Consider the following 24,112-nt stretch of genomic DNA (forward strand, 5'->3'; position numbering starts at 1 on the left):
AGAGAGATTAGCTAACTACGCAGGAGATATTATAGTGCACAAGTTTGTGCGCAATCACAGGTGCACTCTCTATTCCTTAACTCTCATAATCCGATGGGACGGCAATCCGACACGACCGGAAAGATTTCAGGCGCAGGAGCAACGGCTTTACGTGCTTTCCGAGGCACGGGAGTGTTCGCACTTCCAACTTCCAGACTCCGGGCTGCTACTGAGAATTTTCTGACAGAAAAACCCAATAACTTTTTATTGGCCCGACCTGGGAATTGAACCCAGGACCTCCGGGTCTGCGGCCTTATATCAAGCCACTAGACCAACGAGGCAGTCAATACGTATTTTATACGATAATACATAACGTGCGAATATAAGCACCCGATCACAACCAAATACAATTATAAATTTTAACTAGCGGTAGGACTTTGGGCACTTCTCGTCTGGGTAGGTACTCGCTCACTCATCAGATATTCTACCGCAGAACAGCAGTACTTGGTATTGCTGTGTTCCGGTGTGAAGGGTGAGTGAGCTAGTGTAATTACAGGCACAAGGGACATAACATCTTAGTTCCCAAGTTTGGTGGCGTATTGGCGATGTAAGCGATGATTAACATTTCTTACAACGCAAATGTCTATGGGCGTTGGTGACCACTTACCATCAGGTGGCCCATTTGCTCGTCGGCCTACCTAATCTATAAAATAATAATAATAATTTAGACGCCAAAAAACCAACTGTAAAACATATCTGTTTTGTTGGACATCATCGTAAAAGTTATAACGATTTAGCGACTTTAGACTCGGACCTCCTTCGCCTTCGTGTGAGGGGAGCATTGTTAGGAACCCTATGTCCTTTTCTGTACCTGTGACGATGCGTTTGCATGTGACGATGCGTTTGTTTCATGATGATTAGTAAAGTGGTTAAGACAGCGTAACAAACAAACGTTTTATAATTTTTTGCATTTATAATATTAATTAGAATTCATCTTCGGACGATTAGTTTCAAATTTTTGTAATATATAAGAAAATAGATCGTAAAAAACATAGAATAATTCTAAATATAAATATTATTTGATTAATATTATTATGATGATTATGCTATGTATTTACAAAATGTAAAAAAATATATATAGAGACCTTTATATATTATAAAATTTATGTACTCTTTTGGACTTACATTATATACAGTCAAATATACATTTTTTTATACAAATTCCCGCTAATAATAATTAACTTAACTAAGACTCCTTAAATAATATTAAGGATATTTTAATATTTTCGATTTCGCCTTTCGCTGCTGTTCGCAAAAAGTAGATTTTATATTACTAAAATATTCAATTTTCTTTTGCCATTTCCATCGACGATCGATTTATAAATTTAAAAAAAAAATACACGAATCAACAACAGTATCAAATAGGGACTATTGACATACATACAACCTTTAGTAACGTTTTTTTGATAAAACTTAAAACGTTAACTGCTTTACATATAAATGTCGTTAAGGGAGTAATTAGTTAAACAATTCATTGTCTCCTTTTTTCGAATGTCAAATCAATGATGATAGAAAGAGAGAAATCAGCATTTAACTAAACACCGTAAACGGTGTTATTACTTATAAATAAGTAAGGCTGTTTTTGTTCAACATCATAAGCACAAATACATTGCTAATATCACGCTAATGACGTAAATATTGACGAATCAAATAATTTGACTAAGTACATGACGATAAATTTGAAAACATATTGTACCAGCCTGTGAATGTCACGGCTGGTCTAAGGTCCTCCTCTCCTTTTTTTGAGAAGGCGCTTATTCCACTATATTGATTTACATACATATTTACATTACGTAACATAGTTTTTTTAAATCGTCATAATTTTTTAGATCTCTGTTTTACCTTTAAAAATGAAACAAATGATAATTAATTTTAAAAGCTATATATATAATGACAACGTACCTAAATAAAAAGATGACATAAATGTCAGTTGTAAACAACTGTACGAATAAAATGCAAAGCGCTATTCTATAAGAACAAAGTCGAAACTCAACGTATAAGTCAATTATGAAATATCAAAACGACGTATGTTGAAACATTAGCTAGAATATTATAAAACATATATTAAAAGATACAAATATCAAAATAGAGTACCACCGTGACTCAGTTTTTCGACATATTACAATCGAATCATACATGGAGTGTCGAATTTGAATAGCTTTGACGATCTTAGGCCAAGCCAGTTCAGATTTGCGCTTTATTCACAGACAAGACATTTTTTCCTGAAATGCTCATATAAAAATGACCATAGAGACGATAATCCCATGATATATGTCCATTTATCCCAGATCGAAACCAACTATATTATCTAAATCGTAGTTAAATATTTTATAATCATACTTGTATAGCTTATACAATTTCCTTATCAGAGGTAGATCTAGTTGTGAGAAATACTTGCGTAGTTTTTCGGAGGTACCCGAAGTGCGCGTCAAACGGGGGAACTGAATCTGCGACGCGTTTATCGTGTGAAGAGCGAGTAATGAGTCGTCCAAGAGGGTTTCATATTTACCTGGAAACAATATTATATTAGTACTTGTTCTATTTTTTTTTTTTTTGTGTTTCAAGGACATTCACAATTTATCCTTATGATACGTTGGATAAGGTTCATTTACAGAAAGTAACGTGTTATTCTATGACATCAAATTTACGACAGTATCCATTATGACGGTTTTTTGTTTGAAGAACAACAAGAATGTTCTTATGAAAATTTTCTGTCGTGCCAAATATGCTAAACAGAAAATATCTAACTACGTAGAATATATTAAAATGTGTGTGTGCAAAATACAATTGCAATTGCTCTTATAATTCGATGAAAAGGCAATCCGACACAATCGGAGAGTTCAGATGCAGGACTAACGGTTTTACGTCTTTAAAAGCTTAACAAATATGCTTATAGACAACTTAATTGTCTTGAGAATATTATTGCGAATGGACTAACTCTTATTTATAAAAAAAAAATGCCATTGACCTTATTTAATAGCTTAAAATTGGTGTATCTGGGCTGATGTCATTAGGAAACTGATTATGTAAAAATTATATTAATTTGTCTATATAGAGCTTTCGTATTGTGTCTTAATTACCTCCAACAAACGTAGATCGAAAAACGATGATGTTGTTTATTGTGTTCCTTCCCGGAGACGAGATGAATTATATCAACAAATCTCTGTTTTATTATTTGGTTTATGTGTATATATAACTTGTTGTGTTGTTTGTAATTGTACCTATTTGCTTCACGGTAGCATGCGCAAGCGATCCCGTCCTTTGTTAAGACGGAAAGGGTACCGCTGTCTTTTTAGTGGGTAATCCGATGTTCGGGGCGCGCTCGGTGCCTAGATACCGGCGAGCCCAACATAACCCCCATTGTTTCCCCGTGAGGGAAACGCGTAATGCGTTTTTCCAGCGATAAAAAAGGTATCTTTATGTTTATCTAAATTAAGTTAAAGTAACTAACTCTCTAGTACTGTCTGCTTATGCTGCGTGTGCATGCATTGTGAAATATTATAGGCCAGCTTTATTTTTGTTAAATGTATTGCTTTTACTGGCTAGTAATCTTTTCAGGAGTTGAACCTTCGTTCTCCGTTTAAAATCTACGTCTTCTGTCTTAATGGATAACCCTATATATATACATATATATATATGGATGAACCCTAGATAGGATAATGCCCATGTAGGGTTCTACGAGCACATATATACGTACAATATATAACATGAGGTAAATTAATTAATTTATTATTCCGTAAACATAAGCTATGAACATTACGATCCTTTGTCACAATAATAATTATTATTTATTAAACAATGAACTCAATGTTTTAACGATAATTGTTATCTTGTAAAATATAATTGTACCGCGAATTCGTGTATAGTATAGTTCTACTATCGCAAATTATTTTTCCAATTTCAATAGAAAACTATTTAATATTATTTTTTATCGAGTAATAACTCGACATGTTTTAGGAAAATACGGTTCAACCATCGTGGACGCATCAAAATCAAATAGACGATTACATATCGAGAAAACGTCGGATATGAGTGAAATTGAAACCTTTAATAATAATAACAATACGAAAACGTACGAGCCCGAAATACGAGACGTAAATGTGACGTCGCACCATCATTAGTGACGCAATGACCGTCGGAAAGACGCGGAGTAAAGTGGAGTCGATCACGCCATCACCGACAGAACGATATTTCTCTCTCGTTGATTTTCATACAACATACATATGTAAATTTATTTGTATATGATTTAAACATGTTTTTAAGTTAGCTCCTTTGATACGGCTCATATGTATAAATTTTGTTATTATTTATTGTAGCCTTTTGCGCTGAGAGGAAATGAGATGAGATTCGAAGAGATCATTATACATACTCACCGCTAATTTACTATTAAATTATCACGATTATTCAAATACGTTTTGAATACATATGGATAGTGTATTTAAAGGAATGAAAAACAGAGAAGTTCGCAGTTTTAAGAATACTTTCTCACGTTACTTAAGAAAATCTAGAAATCTAGGCGATTGGTACTTTGACGAAGACAACACGCAAGTAGTTAAATAGGGTAAATTTCTGGTCACGCCGGTAAGGCGAACTTAACGAGGACAGTTGAATGTTTACATGCAACCATATACATTTTATGTCATTGTACTGACATCTAGAAACCCAATGCATAATTTTACTCGACTACGATATGGTAAAGGAGGTTAGTGTATTTATGTAAGCTCGATAGCTTTATCATATGAGAAGATTGATAAATAAATAAAAATATGAATAATGCTAATGTAAAAATATCTTATAAATTACAGTGCATATAAAAAAAAACTTTATTTTCGTTATTTTAATTTTTATTATTTATAAAAATTATTGTCATATTTATATAGAAACTATTTATATAGAAGTGTGTGCTTAATGTGGTCTTTAATTGAATGAGCACATATACTTAAAACTTTATTGTACGGTGTAATGTACTCGTTAGTGTGTATCCTTTTTTTGTAGATCCTTAATAATAAAACAACAGTAACAGTAACAGCCTGTTAATGTCCCACTGCTGGGCTAAGGCCTCCTCTCCCTTTTGAGGAGAAGGTTTGGAGCTTATTCCACCACGCTGCTCCAATGCGGGTTGGTAGAATACACATGTGGCAGAATTTCAATGAAATTAGACACATGCAGGTTTCCTCACGATGTTTTCCTTCACCGTTAAGCACGAGATGAATTATAAACACAAATTAAGCACATGAAAATTCAGTGGTGCTTGCCCGGGTTTGAACCCACGATCATCGGTTAAGATTCACGCGTTCTTACCACTAGGCCATCTCGGCTTATAATAAAACAAACATAATTAAAATGGCAATACGTCGCAGTCTTGACCGTGATGGAAGCGCTTGAAGCGGAGAGGAGAGAATTTAAACAGTAAAGCTCCCTGACTAACGGTGCTGTATTCATATAGGCAATATTCAAATGATGTTACTGTTACTATAAATAATAAAATATCTCGTAATGTTTAGTCTGTTATTTTTAGTCTTGGCAAATGAATTTACTTTCAAAATAAATCTAATACTTACTTATTAAATCAAACATGTTCATGCGAATTGAAACTTGATATTTCAATACGTCCTAATGAGATTAACTGGATTTTCCACAATAACACATCGAAGCCTTCGATTGAAATTTAAAAGATCTTAGAACGTAATTACGTTCTATTAAAATTTAATACGATTCATGATTTATTATAGTTTTTAACTGAACTTATAGGATTTGATGAAACATAAACATAGACTGACTTCTAAGCTATTATTTTATTTCATAGGTAGGCGGACGGGAATATGGACCATCTGATGGTTAGTAGTCACCACCACCCATTGACACGGTGGCGCCGTAAGAAATACTAATTATTCCTTATATTGTAAGAAATGTTAACCATCGCCTTTTTTTTTTTTTTTTTATATCGCCGGGAGGGCAAATGACTCTACTCCACCTGATGGTAAGTGGTAGTAGAGTCCAAACGCGACGACGGCCAGTACAGACGGGAAAAACGTTCTGTACTAGCCGCCTTCGCCTTGCCGGCCCGCAAGATGCCTCTTCACGCCTCGTTTGAAGGAACCCGGGTTGTAAGAGGAGGGGAATTACGTGAGCTGGTAAGGAATTCCATCACCAATGTGCCACCAAACTTGATTACTAAGATGGTATGTCCCTTGACAACCGTCAAACAGCAATATAGCTGGTTGCGTTTCGGTTTAACAGCAATACCAAATATGGGTGTTTGGTTGTATGAAAACTCGTTGTCCTTCAACAATACCATACAGAGAAAAAAAAAATAGATTTTTTTTTTTAGGTAACTACTAAACAGTTTTTTTCAACTGTTTAGTAGTTACCTTGAAGAATTTTAAAGATGTTTTATTTTTACATGTACAGACTATGATAGCGCGCCATTCGTTTTCAGCATTCATCGTTATTCGATAATATATTTTTGTTAGTATTTAAATAACTTATTTGCATAGTTATAAACCTTGTTTATATTAAACCATTTAATAAAAAACCCATTTGAATTAATTTAATTTAAAAAAATTTAGTGCTTTTTATAATATTTTTCAATGTTATATACAACACTCTAAATAAGTATTTCGACGTAGAAATGTGGACTTTAGAAGAACATTTATATTTTAACTTTAATATTAAGACGAAATAGTAATTTCCGAAGCCATCTCTCGTCGATGAATTAATTATAATAATAATATAATAATAAAATAATTTATTTCGACCAAACAGGGATCATAAATAGAAATAAATAGTAAAAAGACAAAAATTACAATAATACAGATCCGAATTAAATCAATTATGAAATGTCTTTGAAATGTTAGGAATTTCGTGTCGGTTACACGGCGATGACGTAAAGTGTATATGCGTAATTAAAGTGCGTAGAAAACAATTATAAGATTTTTGTAATACAAATTAAATATATTTATTTTTAAATATATATCAATTTTTAGTCCGTTTTTTAGGAATTACTAATACTCATAAATCCAAGTAAGCGTACAGCTTGTGTTAGTAGTGGAGACGACGATACGACCTCAGGGGACAGGATCGAACCAGCGACGTTTACATCGCTAGGCGACTCATAAACAATTGGCTCGATTACGCTTAATTTGCTACGCAATCATGATATTCATGTTTCGTTGTTTTGCATGTACAGGAACATAGCCAAATTAAATGAAAAAAAAAAACAGATAAAAAAATTAAATTAAAAAAAGAACATTGATAGATCGTAGAAAATATGAATTAAAAAAAAAAACAAGCAACTATTGAATAAACAGCTGTTTTCTGTAAGATTAAAACTTGACCTAAATTATTTAACGATACAACGAATATACCACTTCCCTAATAAAATTCAAAAACAAAACAATCCCATGGTTGCTTACGAACTCTTAGTTGAAAATTTGCTTACGTTAAACATGGGGCCGCTATTTTTGTTAACTCATTAGCTTGCGGTACCAGTTAGTACAGTCGACGTTAAAAACAACAACACCTTCAAATTGACCTTCGTCGAGTTAGTTGGCAAAAAAAATAAAATTATTTAACACAAAATCGTAATCAACCTTTTTATAACTACAGGATGAAGTCAATTTCAGAATTAAATCTGTCAATACACGTCAATCGTCATTACGTTTCATGCTTAATCTTGAGTAAAAAACTATTTTGATAATTATTTTGTTTTTTTTTTTATATTATTTTAAATTGTATCTATTCCCTAGCTAGTTTTGTAAAATTTGTTAAAAAAAGAGTACTGCCGGAGACTGAATAGGCGGAAATAGAAGAGTCCGATAGGGCACTCGACTCGTCGCGAAATAATTAAATGTTTGTAATAAAGCATAGCATGTCATAATGTGTTTATATCGCTCTCCTGATGTTTTGTTGGAGAGAAATTATAAAATGGTTTCTATTTTTTTATACATAGAGTAGATACACACTAAAATACACGTGCACGAACACAAAACTATTCCAAACATTCAAAATATTTGTTACCCTTGCTTGACATAACACTACCATATGAACAATATTTTTTTAATCATAATAAGTTTATTTCTTTCTTTCTTAAATTATATCATCCAAGGTTGGGAACCTCCTAGTATATTATGAAAAAGTAGCAACAGACCCTCCATAACTAGTATGATTTCGTTGCATATCATAAACGATATAAACAATAGTATCTGTCATTTAATTATATGCCTTATTTGAATTGCATTGTGCAATGTTATCATTAATTTAACACATACATAACTTCATAAGTTATTTTTGTGACACAATATGTGATTTTATTTTAATGCAATGCGTCAATCGCATCGAATGATCGAAGCATAATTAAATACAAAAAAAAAAAAAAAATAGAACTTTGAAAACATTTGAGTACACAACGTGATCGTTTTGCGCATGTCCAGTAAATATTAAAACAGTGTTCGAACTTCGAATAGTTTTATACGTCAAAGTCATTGACAAGATAATTTTATCACAAAATATTTTTAATACATATATATCAAGTTTTACTTGGATTTATTTCATCATAATTAAATAAGTTTTTTAAATGCGCCGATGTGAATATTAATATTCATTCGAGTGTACTAACAAAATAACCGAATCCTAAGTAGTTATTATGACGCAGACATAACCGGTGTGGTATAGAACTAAATTATGTAAAAAAAACTAACGCAACGAATCACTACAACCAGTATGTTTGCTCCAACGTATAAGCGTTATTAGCGAGCGTGTCTGTTATTATACTTAATTAAATAATGCCAACTTACAAAAAAATAGAAGCTATATAATTTTAATAAATAAATTTTTGTCAACCAATGTTGCCAGACTTACAAAATTAAGGCACAAGCAAACGAATATTAGCGCTGTTTACGTACAGCAGGAATGAAATTGCATTATTTTGTTATGTTACATAGTGTAATATATAATTTCTTATTTATAACAAAAATGTAATAGTTATAAAATAATTATATCAAATACCATTTTTATGACCTCCTATAAGATGTTTACGAATATTATACTATTTAAAAACTTATTGCATTCCTTATTGACTTAGGTAATAGAAGAATTAAGCTTTAACTTGTAAAATATTAACCTTTTTTTAAATTTAATTATATTTTAATTATTTTTTTTGTATAATTACGTAATTTATACATTATCATATTTTTATCATATACTTACACATACCAAATTATGAAAAATCGGACTTATCTCGAATACAATAAAGTTTTCACTATCGAATAAGCCGTCGATAAATTTATTATATAATTTATATAATATAATAAAAATTACCCAGAATTAATCCCACTATAACGTTGAATCTAATATGTTAAAACTAACTCCTTGAACTGAGCTATAACTGTGGAATCGATTTTAACACGATTTAAATAAGTATATTTTGTACTTAATCCGTGTATTTGCGATAAGACCAGTTCATCGACAATAATGCAAGTTTTTCACAGATACCCTCTTCGAAATTGTATTTTTCTATCATTTAATCCTTTCAATTCTTCATACATGCTGCTTTGCCGCGCCGCTGGGCAAAGTTTGTATTAATATTATGTTTTCATGTTAGTGAATGTGTCCTTTAGGAGAATAAAGTTTCTTTAATCTCATATTTAAGCGCCTACAAATCAGTGCAAGTTTGGTACTTAAATAATATCCTTACTATTAATATAAATACGAAAGTGAGTTCCTTTGTTTCAAAAACGTTTTACTTAAAATATACACAAATAATAATATAATAATAATTTATTTATTTAAGTAACAAGACTCATATACAAAATTACAAAAAATTAAAATAAACACTACTATCTACTACTTATACAATTTACTAGTCCAGCCGAAACTTTACAACAGCGGTTTATAAATATACAGTCTAGTCTGTTAGCTACCATGATTAGAATTTTGTTTGAGCTGGCCCAGACCCTGTGAACCAAGGATGCACACTTTTTTCGCATTAATGCGTAAAAACAGTCTATATTCAATTCAGCGAACATCCCTGAAGCACTATAGAAGCGAGGCAAACCCATCAGCAATCTAAAGGCATTATTGCACTGGACACGAAGAGCATTGTATGATTTTAATGAATAATTAGCCCACAAACTACAAGTATAAAAAGAGGTACAGTAAGCGCGGAATAATGTTTTTTTTTTTTTACAGCCCTTGAAGCACGCCCAAATCTTTTGACAATCATGTTAGCTTTTATTGACAATGCTCTCCTCTCCCTTTCAATGTCATTATCATCCTTGAGATTGGTGGTTAGTATATGTCCAAGGTATTTAAATTGGAAAACTTGAGTCAAGCTCAGATTATTAATTTTTACCGAAGCTATTATTTTTGGACATTTATTACCACTTTCAAATATTATTATATTTCAAATATTTTTTTTTACATTATATATAAGTCCATGTAGTTTGGCATAGCCTTCACAAGTTGCTAATAGTTTTCTTAGACCACAAACTGATGCGCTAAGCAAAACCATATCATCAGCGTAACTGATATTATTGACGTTAACTCCAACCAACATGCTGGTTACTGAGTATATCAATGAGCTCGTTAATATAAAGATTGAAGAGCCTAGGTGAGCTTAGCCCTCCTTGCCTTACCCCACATTCCAAACTATATGATCGAGATAGCGCTCCATCCCATTTGACATTGTTAATTTGATTGCTATACCAATGTTTTAAAATTCTAGTAACCTCTCACCAGAGGTTACTATACCACCTAATTTATAACACACACATAATACCACCGTATTTGTGTTTGTTCCAGCTTTGTCCAAAGGATATCATAGGCAACCAAATCAAATCAAATGCTTTCGACAGATCGAGAAAACATGCATAAATGGGTGTTTTACGGTCCGTATAGTATTTTACAGTTCGCTTTAAAAAGAAAGACAAAAAAAACAACTTTACAAAGACAAGTTGACTCAATTTTAAAATTATAAAATACGCAAGTCGTTTCTCTTTATAAATGCAAATATAAGTTAAGTAAAGGAAACAGGATACGGTATTGTTAAAAAAAAAAAAACATTTCAATATGTCTGTATTTAAATCGCAAACTAAGATCAATAATGTATGTTTATTTTTTAAATTAACAGATAACGTAAAACATTAGTTATGTAGCGTTCACAAAGGTTACATAACAAAAAATAATCTGTTGATATTCGTAAATCAACCTTGCGATTCTTCATTAAAAGACAACGAATAAATTATTGATGACCTTGTGGAAATATCTGAGACCTTTGTTTTGAGATACTTTACAGCGTAATAATATTATATAGAGGTTTTTTTTTCTTGGATTCACGTACACTGAGCCTATAACCAGTGTACGACGGAGTAGGCCCGTCTGGGTGGATTCTACATAGTACCACTCGTTATCATCCACCAAATAGCACTACTACACTTTGTATGATGTGTTCCGTAATTTACTGGAGGTAGGGCTTTGTGTAAGCTCGTCTGGGTAGGTACCACACACTCATCAGATATTCTACCGCAAAACAGCAGTACTTGATATTGTTGTGTTCCGGTTTGAAGGGTGAGTGAGTTAGTGTAATTACAGGCACAAGGGACATAAAATCTTAGTTCCCAAGGTTGGTGGTGAATTGGCTATGTAAGCGATGGTTGACATTTCTTACAATGCCAATGTCTAAGGGCGTTTGGTGACCACTTACCATCAGGTAAAATAAATAAATATGTAAACTTTTATAACCTTTTTTTTTTAAATTTCAATCAGTTATTTCTTTATTTATATAAGTAACAAATAATCTGTTATGTCATATAGATATATGATACTTATCTTTAAAATGTAGGATCGGAATGCTAATAATTTACAAGCAATAAATAGGAAGATTTAAAGTTAAGTCAAAAATATATAGTATTCGAATAAAATTTATATCGAATTTTATCGATTCAAGGCAAAATTGACAAATTTATTGCACAAATTATTATCGCATGTTTTTTTTTAATTGTCCAAATGTTATTAAAACAAGCCGATTATAGTGAAACAATACAGCATGGCATAAAGATTTCCTCTGTGAGGTAGGTCTATATTAACCGTCCAATTATTTATTAAGCTTTATAATTTTAGGGCATTGCTTAACTTCGCTTAAATGACGTATCTAAAAAAAACGATTACCTACGAATACTATACATATGATGTTAATGAAAACCAGTCTAAATATTCTATATTTAAAATTTATACTTATCAAAATAAAAATAAACACTCACCGACTAATGTATATTTAATAAGGCACGGATGGCAGAGGCTCGTTATTGGCTGCCAGTGTTCATTGTTCACCACGTCAGCCAATTCCTTCGACTTATTTGTCAGGAACAGCGCGAACTCCTTAAACGTGACGTCATGCCCGTATTCCAAGGACTCGTTTGATGGGTTCTCTCGGAATGCCTTAATGATTCTCTTCCCGACGCGATCCTAAAAAATTAAATATTTTTTAAGTTAACTTAAAAGAAAGACATTTCACATTTTATGAACGACTACAAATAGAAATTTAGCGATATTAATTACATGTCGTAAACTAGATACCCGATCCGACTTCGTACAAGTAAAATTAATACAAATTTACCCTTCACATTAGAACGTAAAATATCCGAAAAATCTTTCCTAGTGCTTCAAATTTTATCTTTTCGGCGCAGTAGTCGCGTTGAAGTGAGTCAGTTGGGACAAACGATTTTATAATATATATATATACAGTACAGTAACAGTAACAGACTGTTAATGTCCCACTGCTGGTCTAAGGCCTCCTCTCCCTTTTTGAGGAGAAGGTTTTAGAGCTTATTCCACCACGCTGCTCTAATGCGGGTTGGTAGAATACACATGTGACATAATTTCAATAAAATTAGACACATGCAGGTTTCCTCACGATGTTTTCCTTCATCGTCAAGCACGAGATGGATTTTAATCACAAATTAAGCACATGAAAATTCAGTGGTGCTTACCCGGGTTTGAACCCACGATCATCGGTTAAGATTCACGCGTTCTAACCACTAGGCCATCTCGGCTTATTATTATTATATATTGTAAGCAAATACCATATTGTAAGCTAAAATTTACTTTAAGTAACTATTCATAGTAGATACATAACTGAAAGAAATTTGTGTTTGCTACTACTTGGGTATTATGATTAATTCGTTTTAATTCATTTTTGTTGTATTTGTATAATCTCGACTCGTGATCACTAGATTCTTTTTATTTACTCAAGAGGTCGCCCTTATTATTAAAAAGCACAAATTCCCACGTCTACATTCCAGTATCAACTTAAAGACTTATATGCCATTGTTTTTTAAAAAAAAGCACGCCATTTGTTAGGTATCAATACGATTATAGTATTATGAAGGTATTGATTTGCCAGTATTCCAATTTTTCGATTCCAATGAATTTAATTTGATTAATACGTGTCATTTGATTAATGAAAAAGAGTAAATTTACTTATGAGACTGTTTTCTACGTTGAATCTACGTTCTTAACCGGTAGTAGCTTTACACTCGGAAACTTTATTACGCCCAAAACACCAATATATTATACTTATGTGTATCAGTTTATATGTGTTAAACCGATTACCAACACTATTAACTGGGGCTTAATTCTACTAACAAGTTGTCACCCTATCGCAATCGAATCTGAACGGAACATCACACCAGTTCGGTTTCGATCCGAACATATATATATATAAAATAGGCAAAGTTGGAATGGAATCAAATCGGGATTATAGCGTAACCGTTATAAATTAGTAAAATTGGACCCCTTTATAATCAGCGTGTGATCTGATTGGAATTGCTAATGTGCGAAACAACAAGTAGTCGAAGCGGCAAAATTACGTCGATATTCGCGGGGCGTTTGTTATCGTATTTTTTTTTCATTGAATTTTTATGTATTTCATTTTAATATAAGGTAAGCCAGTGACCTCGTGAGGCTGATATTTAAGATAAAATATGTCCATAAAATAAGCTCGAACTTCGAACGTGTTAAACATAAGAAGCTACATAAAATTGATACATTTATTTTGCTAGTAGTATTTTTAAAATTATTTAATCATTTAGATGTAGGTGATATAGACAGGTACGTTAAATCCCATTTGCACTTATTAAAATTATTTAATCGTAGTCTAATTATTTTTAAAATGATTTTTCGAATATAATATACAATTATATTTTTTTAAATTATGTAAATAATTAATGCACATTTTGAAAGATAAGACAAGCCTGTTTTTAATACATATATACCGTAACCGTAACAGCCTGTGAATGTCCCACTGCTGGGCTAAAGGCCTCCGCACCTCTTTTTGAGGAGAAGGTATACATATATACTATAACGATTTCAAAGAAATAAGCAACAATTTTACATGTTATTATAATTTCATTTTATCATGATAAAATTTATCTTATTTAAGAAATGTTTTGCCCGTGACATCAAGCGTTGTGGAGATACAGATTCTGTAACGATCTTAAAAGATCATATGCTTACAACAGATTAAAAATATTTTACGTGTGTTCAGCATGCAACCAAGTTAATTTGTTTGAACTTGGATATTGCAGTGATTTAACTAAACAGGATTGCCGAAATTTAATCTGTTGAACTTCTGTAACTAAATTTCAGATGGTCAAATGCTTAAAATAATTCATATTAATATTTATATTTTTTTTAATAATAACATTTCTCATCACTTGTGAAGAAGCCTCATTACAAGCTTAAGGAAGTTACAATATATGCCTGAGTGCAGAACATTTTGTAATTTTACTATGTTTATATACAGAAAATAATATTTATTTTAACACTAAGACATCTTATTATGTTTGCCATCGTGACATAAATATATATTTCTTAAATTTTGTCCGGCTTTATCACGTAATTTTATATAACACTTTGTTCAAGAAGCAACAATATAAACTATTGCTAATGTAAGTCCAAAATTAGGTAAATAAATATATTTTAATTTTTTGTTTTTATATCGTCTAATGAAGCTGTACATTTTGACAGTTAACAAATATTAAGAATACAATAGATTGTTTATTATACTTACTTGAAAATACTTAGCACTCGGAAGATCGCCTTCAAGCTTATTTCTATAAGCTGATAACAGTCTTTCAAATGGATTCCGTACTATTATCATCTTTTGATAATTCTCAAGCATGTTTTCTCTGTCTTCCTTGGAAACCGAACTGAGATTTCTGAACATTCCAGGAGAATGAGCAAGGCTGGCCGGAATGGATAGAACATCTGTGTCATTCCATTTTCCAGCCAATATCATGAGTATTCTTTTCCAATTTGTACATGCTACCTTTGATGATTAAAAAAAAGTATAATAATAAATTAATACTTATAACTTAATTTTTTTTTATATATATTTGAAAATTTAAATGTCACTTTTATTTCTATATATTTTTTGTAAGCAGGTAAATGACTTATAAATAACTTATGATTATATTTTTTGACATACATATAAATTTTTATATATAATATAGTTGTAAATTATTTTTAAATAAAAATGGCTTCTAAGATAAATGACTAATATTAAGACAGTACATAGCATATTTGTTGACTATTTATAGGAAAAATATTTTTCAGCCAAGTACATAGATACCAAATAAATAATAAGTTATTTCACAAGTACCTCGGAAAAAACCTATGACGTTCGCGGTAATAACTATTTTAACTCCGTCTACAGGTTTACCTTGACTATCTTACCTTTGGTACGTAACAGTAGAGGAGCTTGTGATGATCATCCACCAAAATGTGTTCCAGCTGGCTGGGCGGTAAATCATCAAGACCCCATTTTAAAGGAAGTCGACCGCACGTATCTTGAATAAGTTCCTGGCGCGCCAAGTTCAAGGACTGGGTTAACTCCAAGGAATGTTCGCTTGTATGCTCATTATCATAACAATTAACGCAAAACAAAATAGAAACGAATAACACTATACTTCTTGTGGCATGCATTTTTATCCATTAGAATTTCAATGCAAAATAAAAACTTTCGCGAATCACAACTACTTTTTAATGTGGGGCACTTGAAAATTCAATCATACGTCCTACTATAATTGAATAACAAAATAATTCAATAAATTTTGCACTGTTTTCCTTAATAAACTAGTCTTCATTTTCATAAACTCTAATATTATGTTTTAATAAAATCGCGAAAGTTTTGCGATTAGTTTCACAACACACAATCAACACAATCGACGATGACAGTTCTACTAAATTCACGCTGCAGATACGCCGTACGGTACGAACATTGAGTTTTGAGTTTGAGAATCAAGATTTGAATTTGAGAATCAGTGTTGCCATGCAATAAATATCCCTCGAAACTTGATTTAAAATTGTCAGTAAATTTTGAACAAACATTGAACTTTTTCTTAGAAAATGAATGTAACATGTAAGATAAGAAACTAATGAAATTAAAAATATCAAAGTATAATATATTAATGCTTAAAAATAATAACAAATAAATGTATTGATTATATGATGAAAATATTATACCTTTCTGTTGTAAATAATTTTGACTAAAATGAAGAAAGAAAAACAGTTGACAGTCGCAGTTCAATAAGTTTAAAGTTTTTTTGAGTAATATATATTTTTTTCAGCCTTTTGCCGTCCACTGCTGAACGAAATCCTCACCATAGAACGCCAACCATCCCGATCTTGGGCAGTCCGCATTCATCCCGAACCTACCACCTATTTTAAATCGTCGGTCCATCTTGTCACAGGGCGTCCTACACTACGTTTGCCTAAGCGTGGTCTCCACTCTAACACGTGTCGGCTCCATCGGCCATCAATGCGCCTGGAGACATGACCAGCCCACTTCCACTTTAGCGAGCTAATTCTACGCGCGATGTCGGTGACTTTAGTTCTCTGGCGAATGTCCTCATTTCGGATTCTATCTGCCAGAGAAACCCCAAGCATCGCGCGTTCCATTGCTCGTTGAGCGACCTTAAATTTGTGGACCAGTCCGACGGTAAGTGTCCACGTTTCGGCACCGTAAGTCATTACAGGTAGGACGCACTGATTGAATAACTTGGTCTTAAGCGACTGTGGAATCGACGATTCAAAAATATGACGTAACCTCCCGAATGCCGCCCAGCCCAAACGTATTCTTCTTTTAACTTCCTTCTCAAAGTTGTGCTGGCCAAGTTGTAAAGTTTGGCCCAGGTAGATATATTCCTGCACAACTTCAAGTGGAGAGTCATTTACGAACACTGGTCTCGGGGATACATGTCGATTTGCCATAATTTTGGTCTTTTCAATGTTAATCCCGAGACCTACTTGTCTTGAAGAATCACTCAGGCTGTTTAGCATCTCTTCCAAATCCTGCAGAGTCTCCGCCATGATGACAACGTCGTCGGCAAATCGCAGATGTGTAATGTGTTGGCCATCGCCATTTATATTAATGCCGTGTCCGTTTCAATCGAGCGTCTTGAAAACGTCCTCCAATGCATTGGTAAAGAGTTTCGGTGAGATCACATCTCTCTGTCTTACCCCGCGATGCAATTGGATTGGTCTTGTGCTCTGATCTTGTAGTTGGACGGTTATGGCGTCTTCGTACAAATATTTCACCACCTGGACATACCGACAGTCAATTAGGCTCCTCTGCATGGATTCCAGAACAGCCCAGGTCTCAATGGTATCGAAGGCTTTTTCGTAGTCCACAAACGCTAGGATGATTATATTCCTCGGTCTTCTGTATTATTTGCCTTAGTGTTTGTAAGTGGTCTACGGTACTGAAGCCTTTTCGAAACCCAGCCTGTTCCACGGGTTGGAAGTCATCGAATTTTGGGGCAAGACGATTCGTGATTACCCTCGAAAACAATTTGTAAACATGGCTTAAAAGTGAAATAGGGCGGTAGTTTTTCAGAAGAGCTTTATCGCCCTTCTTGAAAAACAGCACCACCACATTTCTGCTCCATATCTTCGGTGTTATACCATTGTGGAGGACGGAATTAAAGATATTAGCCAGCTCTCTCAGGACTGGTGTGCCTCCTGCTTTGAGAAGCTCTGAGGTAATTCCATCATCTCCTGGAGCCTTGTTGTTTTCAAGTTGCAATCCTAATTTCGCCCAAATCGATGTCGGGAAGATCGTCTGATAAGTGGCAAGTCTGGCTCGTGGGTCAGCCGCAATGTGGGACTCAGGTGGAGGTACTCGAGATAAGTATAAATCGCCATAGTACTATATAATATATATATATATATATATATATATAATTAATATTTGTAGAAACTTTGGAAGGGATATAAATAATAGCTCTTTAAGTTTGAGATTAAATTATGATTTATTAAAAAAAAACTGTTATATATTGTCTTTTTAACTTTGTTAATTCTAAGCGGACAATTTCTCCGGGATGGAACTCTGGAAAAAAGCAATATCTTTAATTTCAATAGATAACTTTTATAGTACCTATTCAAAAGCATAAGTCAACTACCGGTATCAAGAGGTAAGTTTTTTAAATAAGTATTATAACAGCTTACCCTTAGATGTTGTATGTAACAGACTTGATAGTATTGGTGTATGAGTGCAAACGCCTCTTCTGCAATTGCTAACTGATTGTACTGCCAAGCCAGTATAGCAAGGCATGCCCATAGTGTTTCATCCTCCACAGTGCGGCATAGCTACATAATTCAATTATTTATTTTTTAAAAGTGAAAATATAGCAAAAATAGACGATTTGGGGTGATTATCAAGTTTTTTAAATAGATAAAAAATCATCGTGAAATTCGAATGTACTGATGCTATTTAAAGACAACAAATCATTCTGGAAGGTTTTTTAAAGCTTTAGTAATGGAAGCTGAAAGCAGAGAAATATTTTCTTAAACGATTCTAAAATCTGTTTTACCTGCAAAGCTTCCTGCCACATATTGCAGGCGACATACTTCAATAATTTCTCAGGAAAGGCCGCAAGAGACACGTGTAATAACGATCCGTTTCCACGACAGATACATACGACGCCATCTTCAACGCTTACAATACTTGGATTACGACCTAAATCACTGCAATAACAACGAGTTTTGTTTTTGTCATAATAATACATTTCGCTTTGTTACTTACAAATGCATTGGAATAAATTGTCATTTGTTTTGATTTTATCAATACTACTTAAAGACTTTTCATATATCTTCTATAGGTTCTGCTTTGACAAAAATCGTTTCTAAAAAGCCTTACTTGTGTAAATAATTCGTAAATATGTTCAAATAAGTCAGAACATAATAATTTGCGTCAACATTAGGTCTGGTATTGTTTTATATGCTTTTTAAATTCGACTTTATTTAAATGGATCACATACCTAATATCCTTACTAACAGTGGTTAGTGCTAGCCAGTCTGGTTGCGTAGCGGCTCGCGAGCAACACCATGCAATAACAGAATTCGCTCGTAATCCAACTAACAATTCGGTTTCTGCGCTCCAGATTATACTTAAAACTTGAGATCCTTAAGTAAGAAATGGCAAAATAAAAAAAGAACAGTAAAAGTGAGAGAAAGAAAAATAATAATGTGATTAAAGATATGGATTCCAGATTCATAGTAAATTAAACTTACCTAATTTTACAAATTTAGACTTGGGATCTTTTACAGTAATAACATACAAGTCCCTGTTATAATCCAGCAAAGCTAGCTGTCGCTCATTGATCGGTCCGGCTTGACTTAACGCTATATTAGAAACTGACATTTTATGCACTAGCTTTGTAACAGTGTTATCATTTGAACTTCGAACGATTAAGCCAGTTGGTAGGTCATGCACGAAAATTGCTGTGAAAGTGCAAAGATCATTAAGTTAGATAAACTACTTAAATCTTAAAATCTTCTATACTGATATTATAAAGGCGAAAATAACTCTTTCTTTCTGTCTATGGTTTAGTGAAAGCGTCATGATGTTGATGAGATTTGGTACAGGCAAGATTAATACTAACACGTGATAGATGTGTATCTACTCCTAGAAAAATCTATCTAATATTATGGCAGATGAAGAAGTAATTACTGCATCAGTTATTATCACTTTCTATAAAATGTTGTCTGTTTTATAACGTTAGGCAACGTTAATAGGACGGCAATATATAGATGATGGAAAGATGGATGTTGCTTACTAACACTTGGAAATGTTGCTACGCAAAAGTAATTATGGTGTGGATGCATCTTTAGTAGATACATAGTTATTTCAGTACCTTATTAAATTATATCAATTCAAAGTAAATAAATGGGTCAGTGAATATTCGCAATATCTAATATGAACTAAGTAAATTCAATTATTAATTACCCTTTCTATCAGTTTGATCGATAACAGCAAACGTGTCAGGTCCTAGGGAAACTGCAGCTCTACCTAGAGTCTCAGGTCGTGATCCAGAACGAGGACTCGCTAGTAATCGTCCCATATAACTATATATTGAGACGCCTGCTCTTTCGATAACACATATACATCTATAATAAGATTATATTTTAAAAGCAAATCAATAGAGAAAAAAAAACTAAAACTTAATTAAGTATTTTGAATTTGTAAGTTTAATAATTAAGTGTAAACTAAAATATCCTAAACTGTAACGACATTAACTTATTATTGTAAAAATAATGAATTTAATATTTAGCTTACCTTTCTGAAAGTAAAATCATGCTTATAGTACCCTCTTTTAGATCGAATGTTACAGGCGTGTTCCATGATATCAATTTATGGATGAAGCATTGTTTTACAGTAGCTATAACTAAATGGTTGTACCCTAATGCTATTTGAATAACTCTATCAGGATAATCTAATTGATCACTCTGATCTGTTAAGATGTTTTTAATTGAAATCACTTTACGTCCAGTTTGGGTGCAAGTGAAATTTTTCCAAATATATTCTCTGAAAATCATATCAAGCAGAAAGATTTATGGCTATAAATAGTACATCACATTGCTCTATCGTAGATTGGGACAGTTTTTTATTTATTTATTTTTTGTAATCGGTAGGTGGTATATATCGGTAGGTGGCTTATATTGAGTGGTCACCACCACCTATAGACATTGGCGATGTAACAAACATTAACCACTCCTTCCATCGCCAATTTGCCACAACCTTGGTAACAAAGATGTTATGTCTCTTATGCCTGTGGTTACACTGGCTCACTGATCCTTCAAATCGGAACGCAACAATACGAAGTATTGCTGTTTAGGGGTAGAATATCACCTAGACGGGCTTGCACAAAGTCTTCTCTCAAAGAATCTCTTGAGCCTGAGCATTGCTTAACTAATCATCCGCTAATTGTTTATAAGTGAGACCATTAAAAAAATAGACAAACCTGTCAATTATATGAGCAAAAAGTACGTGTCCATTAGCACATGCAGCAGCTAATTGTGTGCCATCAGATGACCACGCTATACTATAGATACTGCCTGTTGATGGACGATCCAGGCAGTGAGACCACTAAAATGGTTTTCTAAATATATTAATAAATTCATGCTAATATTTGGTACATTCAAAGCAGAATCAGAATACTTTTTTACGTTTATGTCTTGTATTAGAATTGTTAGAATATATTTTACGATAGCATTAAGCCTGACATTATACGATCTGTTGATTAATGAAGCCATAACTAACCGATTGAGTCTATTTAATGGATTTATGTTAACATATGTATAATGAATTACCACATATTTTAACATTTACTTATAATGTATATAAATAATAGAAAAAAATGGAATGTAGTATCGATCGCATACATCAGTACATGCGGTTTATATTAAGACTCAAATATTCATAAACATATTTTTTAAAGCTAGTACTTAGGGTACCTACATACTATTACTAACTACTCTTGATTATTATTATTGTCATCGACGAAGCAATAACTAAACACTACTGCTTGGCATGTTAAACTGCAGGATAGATGTTAAGGAATGAAATAAGCACTTTTATTTAAGATTAGATACATTTAAAAGATTATTGTCTAAAGTATCCTCATCAACCTGAACGTTCTTTGGACTCATTTACCTAGTATACCTGTACCTACCTAAGAGGTAGATACAGCAGTGGAATAGGGTAGAGAGAGAGTATTTTTTTATTTGTAGATAGATTAATTTATAGCCTATTCCAACCAAAAGAGAAGTAAAAACAAATAAGCAACTTTGACATGACATTTAATTGACGCGATATCATTGGTCATGATCTTGAATAATCTATGATTTTCAGTATGGATTCGCAAAAATGTCGTCTTGAATATTGGTGAAGTTGTTATCGAAACTTTGGAAATAATATTAAACCACTTTAAAAAGATAAGCAGTTAAGTAGAATAGTGATGCATTATAAATAAAGATATATTAATCAAGAGCTGTTTGTAGCGCATAATATAGCGGAGTTATTAGCAGATTGCATGGAATACGTAAATCTAAGGTTTTGTTAATCTGTATTCCTTCTTCGATTGGAACAACTGGAAAGGCTATTTGATATATTATGGTATAACTTAAATATATTTACTTACACCGTTAGCATTGCAGAGCCGAATTAAGTTATAGCTGCCGATGATAAACATATCACCAGCGGGAGACCAACTAACACTGGTTATTGGCTGATCGTGTTTCACGCTTACCGATATCTGCTGACCGAACGAATCCCATATCTATTTACAAAAAAATATTATTACATTCAAATGATACAGTTGTACACAATGTCGAAAACCTAACTATAATGTATAACCTTAGATAATCCATCCTCAGATCCAGAAATAATCAAATTGTTGTTAGCATTCCACGCTACACACAATATTATACCTTCATGGGCCTTCCACTGTAAAATAAATGTTTTTTAAACATCCAAATCCAATAGAAGGAATACTGTTTTAAAAAAGAAAAAGTATTCGTACCGTTGTTATCTTAGAACTGGAATTTAAATGTTTTATTACAAGCGAATTCTCCTTTGTGTATAAAATTGCACTACTATCGGGACTCCATATACAGCCGTAGCATGGTACATCAGACTGCAACACGGTGGAGCGCAAAAGTCCATTTCTGGACCAAACCTTTACAAAACCATCTTCACCAGCTTAGAATGAAAAAAGAAATACACATATCAAATAAACCACAACATATATGTGTGTAAATAAAATTTAGATTTTTAAAAATATACTTATAAATCATGTTTAAAGTGATTTGCTATTTTTTTATTTTGTAATCAAAGCTATATCGAAACTATTTTTAGGTAATTAAATAAATTTATTGACGTACATTAATACTTATTAACCTGTAAGTAGTCCTGCTCCATCGGGGCTCCACTGAGCAGTTAGGCATGCTCCTTGGTGAGCATTTACACTTTTCTCTATGCGACCGTTGTTATTAACAATGTGAAATCTGTTATATAAATAAATATAATAAAAAGAAAAATATTGCAATAAAAATAAATAGTTTGACGTAGTCAGTCATTTTACCAATATTTTGAAATTGTGTAAAAAGTTAACTTACTTGCCGTCAGCGCATGCGATGAGTATTACATCGTGTTGGTGTTTGCTACTTCCCACATTTATTTTAGGAAATAAGTGCATGCAAATAGGATAAAAATCATCTGGGAATGTAGTGACTGTTAAACATTCTCCGTTAACTAAATTCCATTTCAGGAGTTTATGATCATCTCTAAAATATTATCGGTGTAAAATAAAATTTATCATTTAGTAATTATTTGATACATACGAATGTAATTTAATTTTAACTTTCCTTACGTTATTTATAATACTTACCCACATGAAAAAACGTCTTCTGTATTATTCCAGCTCACACAAGAGACCACACCAATATGCTTCGGTTCTTTCAAAAAAGATATCTTGAGCTTCATTTTGATTAAAGTATTTGCAAAATTTGTTTTGAAAGGTGTACAAGTTGTAACCTTGGCAACGAATATGGTCAATGTTTAATTTTGGCCCTTGGATATCATTAAGTATCCTAACAACAGTTATACAAATTACGTTTACAATTATTATTTCAATAAATGGATGTTTCAAGGGATTAAGATTATATTCGGAATAAAGGTACCTCTGTGACTGCTCTGGATTTTTATAACTAGTAACGACAATAATTTATATTATCT

The 24,112-nt window shown here is 32.7% G+C and overlaps 2 protein-coding genes across 2 annotated transcripts; both read right to left on the minus strand.

Annotated features, from left to right (window-relative positions):
• Positions 1–1,298: 1,298 nt before the first annotated feature.
• Positions 1,299–16,262, minus strand: LOC126781168 (carbohydrate sulfotransferase 11). The gene is made up of 4 exons (XM_050506006.1): positions 15,772–16,262; positions 15,107–15,364; positions 12,297–12,501; positions 1,299–2,548 (listed from the first exon to the last, which is right to left on the minus strand). The coding sequence occupies exons 1-4, from the start codon at positions 16,018–16,020 to the stop codon at positions 2,319–2,321; spliced, it is 942 nt and encodes a 313-aa protein (XP_050361963.1). The 5' UTR covers positions 16,021–16,262; the 3' UTR covers positions 1,299–2,318.
• Positions 16,263–18,394: 2,132 nt separating this feature from the next.
• Positions 18,395–23,883, minus strand: LOC126781211 (intraflagellar transport protein 80 homolog). The gene is made up of 14 exons (XM_050506078.1): positions 23,766–23,883; positions 23,494–23,661; positions 23,276–23,382; positions 22,899–23,077; positions 22,733–22,822; positions 22,518–22,655; positions 21,339–21,463; positions 20,654–20,902; positions 20,324–20,484; positions 19,609–19,818; positions 19,356–19,500; positions 18,909–19,062; positions 18,544–18,684; positions 18,395–18,424 (listed from the first exon to the last, which is right to left on the minus strand). Exons 1-14 carry the CDS (start codon positions 23,858–23,860, stop codon positions 18,395–18,397), a joined length of 1,992 nt encoding a protein of 663 aa, XP_050362035.1. The 5' UTR covers positions 23,861–23,883.
• Positions 23,884–24,112: the final 229 nt, after the last annotated feature.

Source organism: Nymphalis io, chromosome 3, assembly GCF_905147045.1.
Source record: "Nymphalis io chromosome 3, ilAglIoxx1.1, whole genome shotgun sequence".
NCBI lineage: Eukaryota > Metazoa > Arthropoda > Insecta > Lepidoptera > Nymphalidae > Nymphalis > Nymphalis io.

Coding starts and splice junctions, on each gene's coding strand:
- LOC126781211 (XM_050506078.1), bottom strand. CDS start 23,860: ATGAAGCTCAAGATATCTTTTTTGAAAGAACCGAAGCATATTGGTGTG. Junction 20,903..21,338: donor TTTGCTCATATAATTGACAG/GTTTGTCTATTT, acceptor TATGATTTTCAG/AGAATATATTTGGAAAAATT. Junction 18,685..18,908: donor TGTGGCAGGAAGCTTTGCAG/GTAAAACAGATT, acceptor TGAATTATGTAG/CTATGCCGCACTGTGGAGGA.
- LOC126781168 (XM_050506006.1), bottom strand. CDS start 16,020: ATGCATGCCACAAGAAGTATAGTGTTATTCGTTTCTATTTTGTTTTGC. Junction 15,365..15,771: donor TCTACTGTTACGTACCAAAG/GTAAGATAGTCA, acceptor TAATCATCAAAG/GTAGCATGTACAAATTGGAA. Junction 12,502..15,106: donor CGAGTGCTAAGTATTTTCAA/GTAAGTATAATA, acceptor TTAATTTTTTAG/GATCGCGTCGGGAAGAGAAT.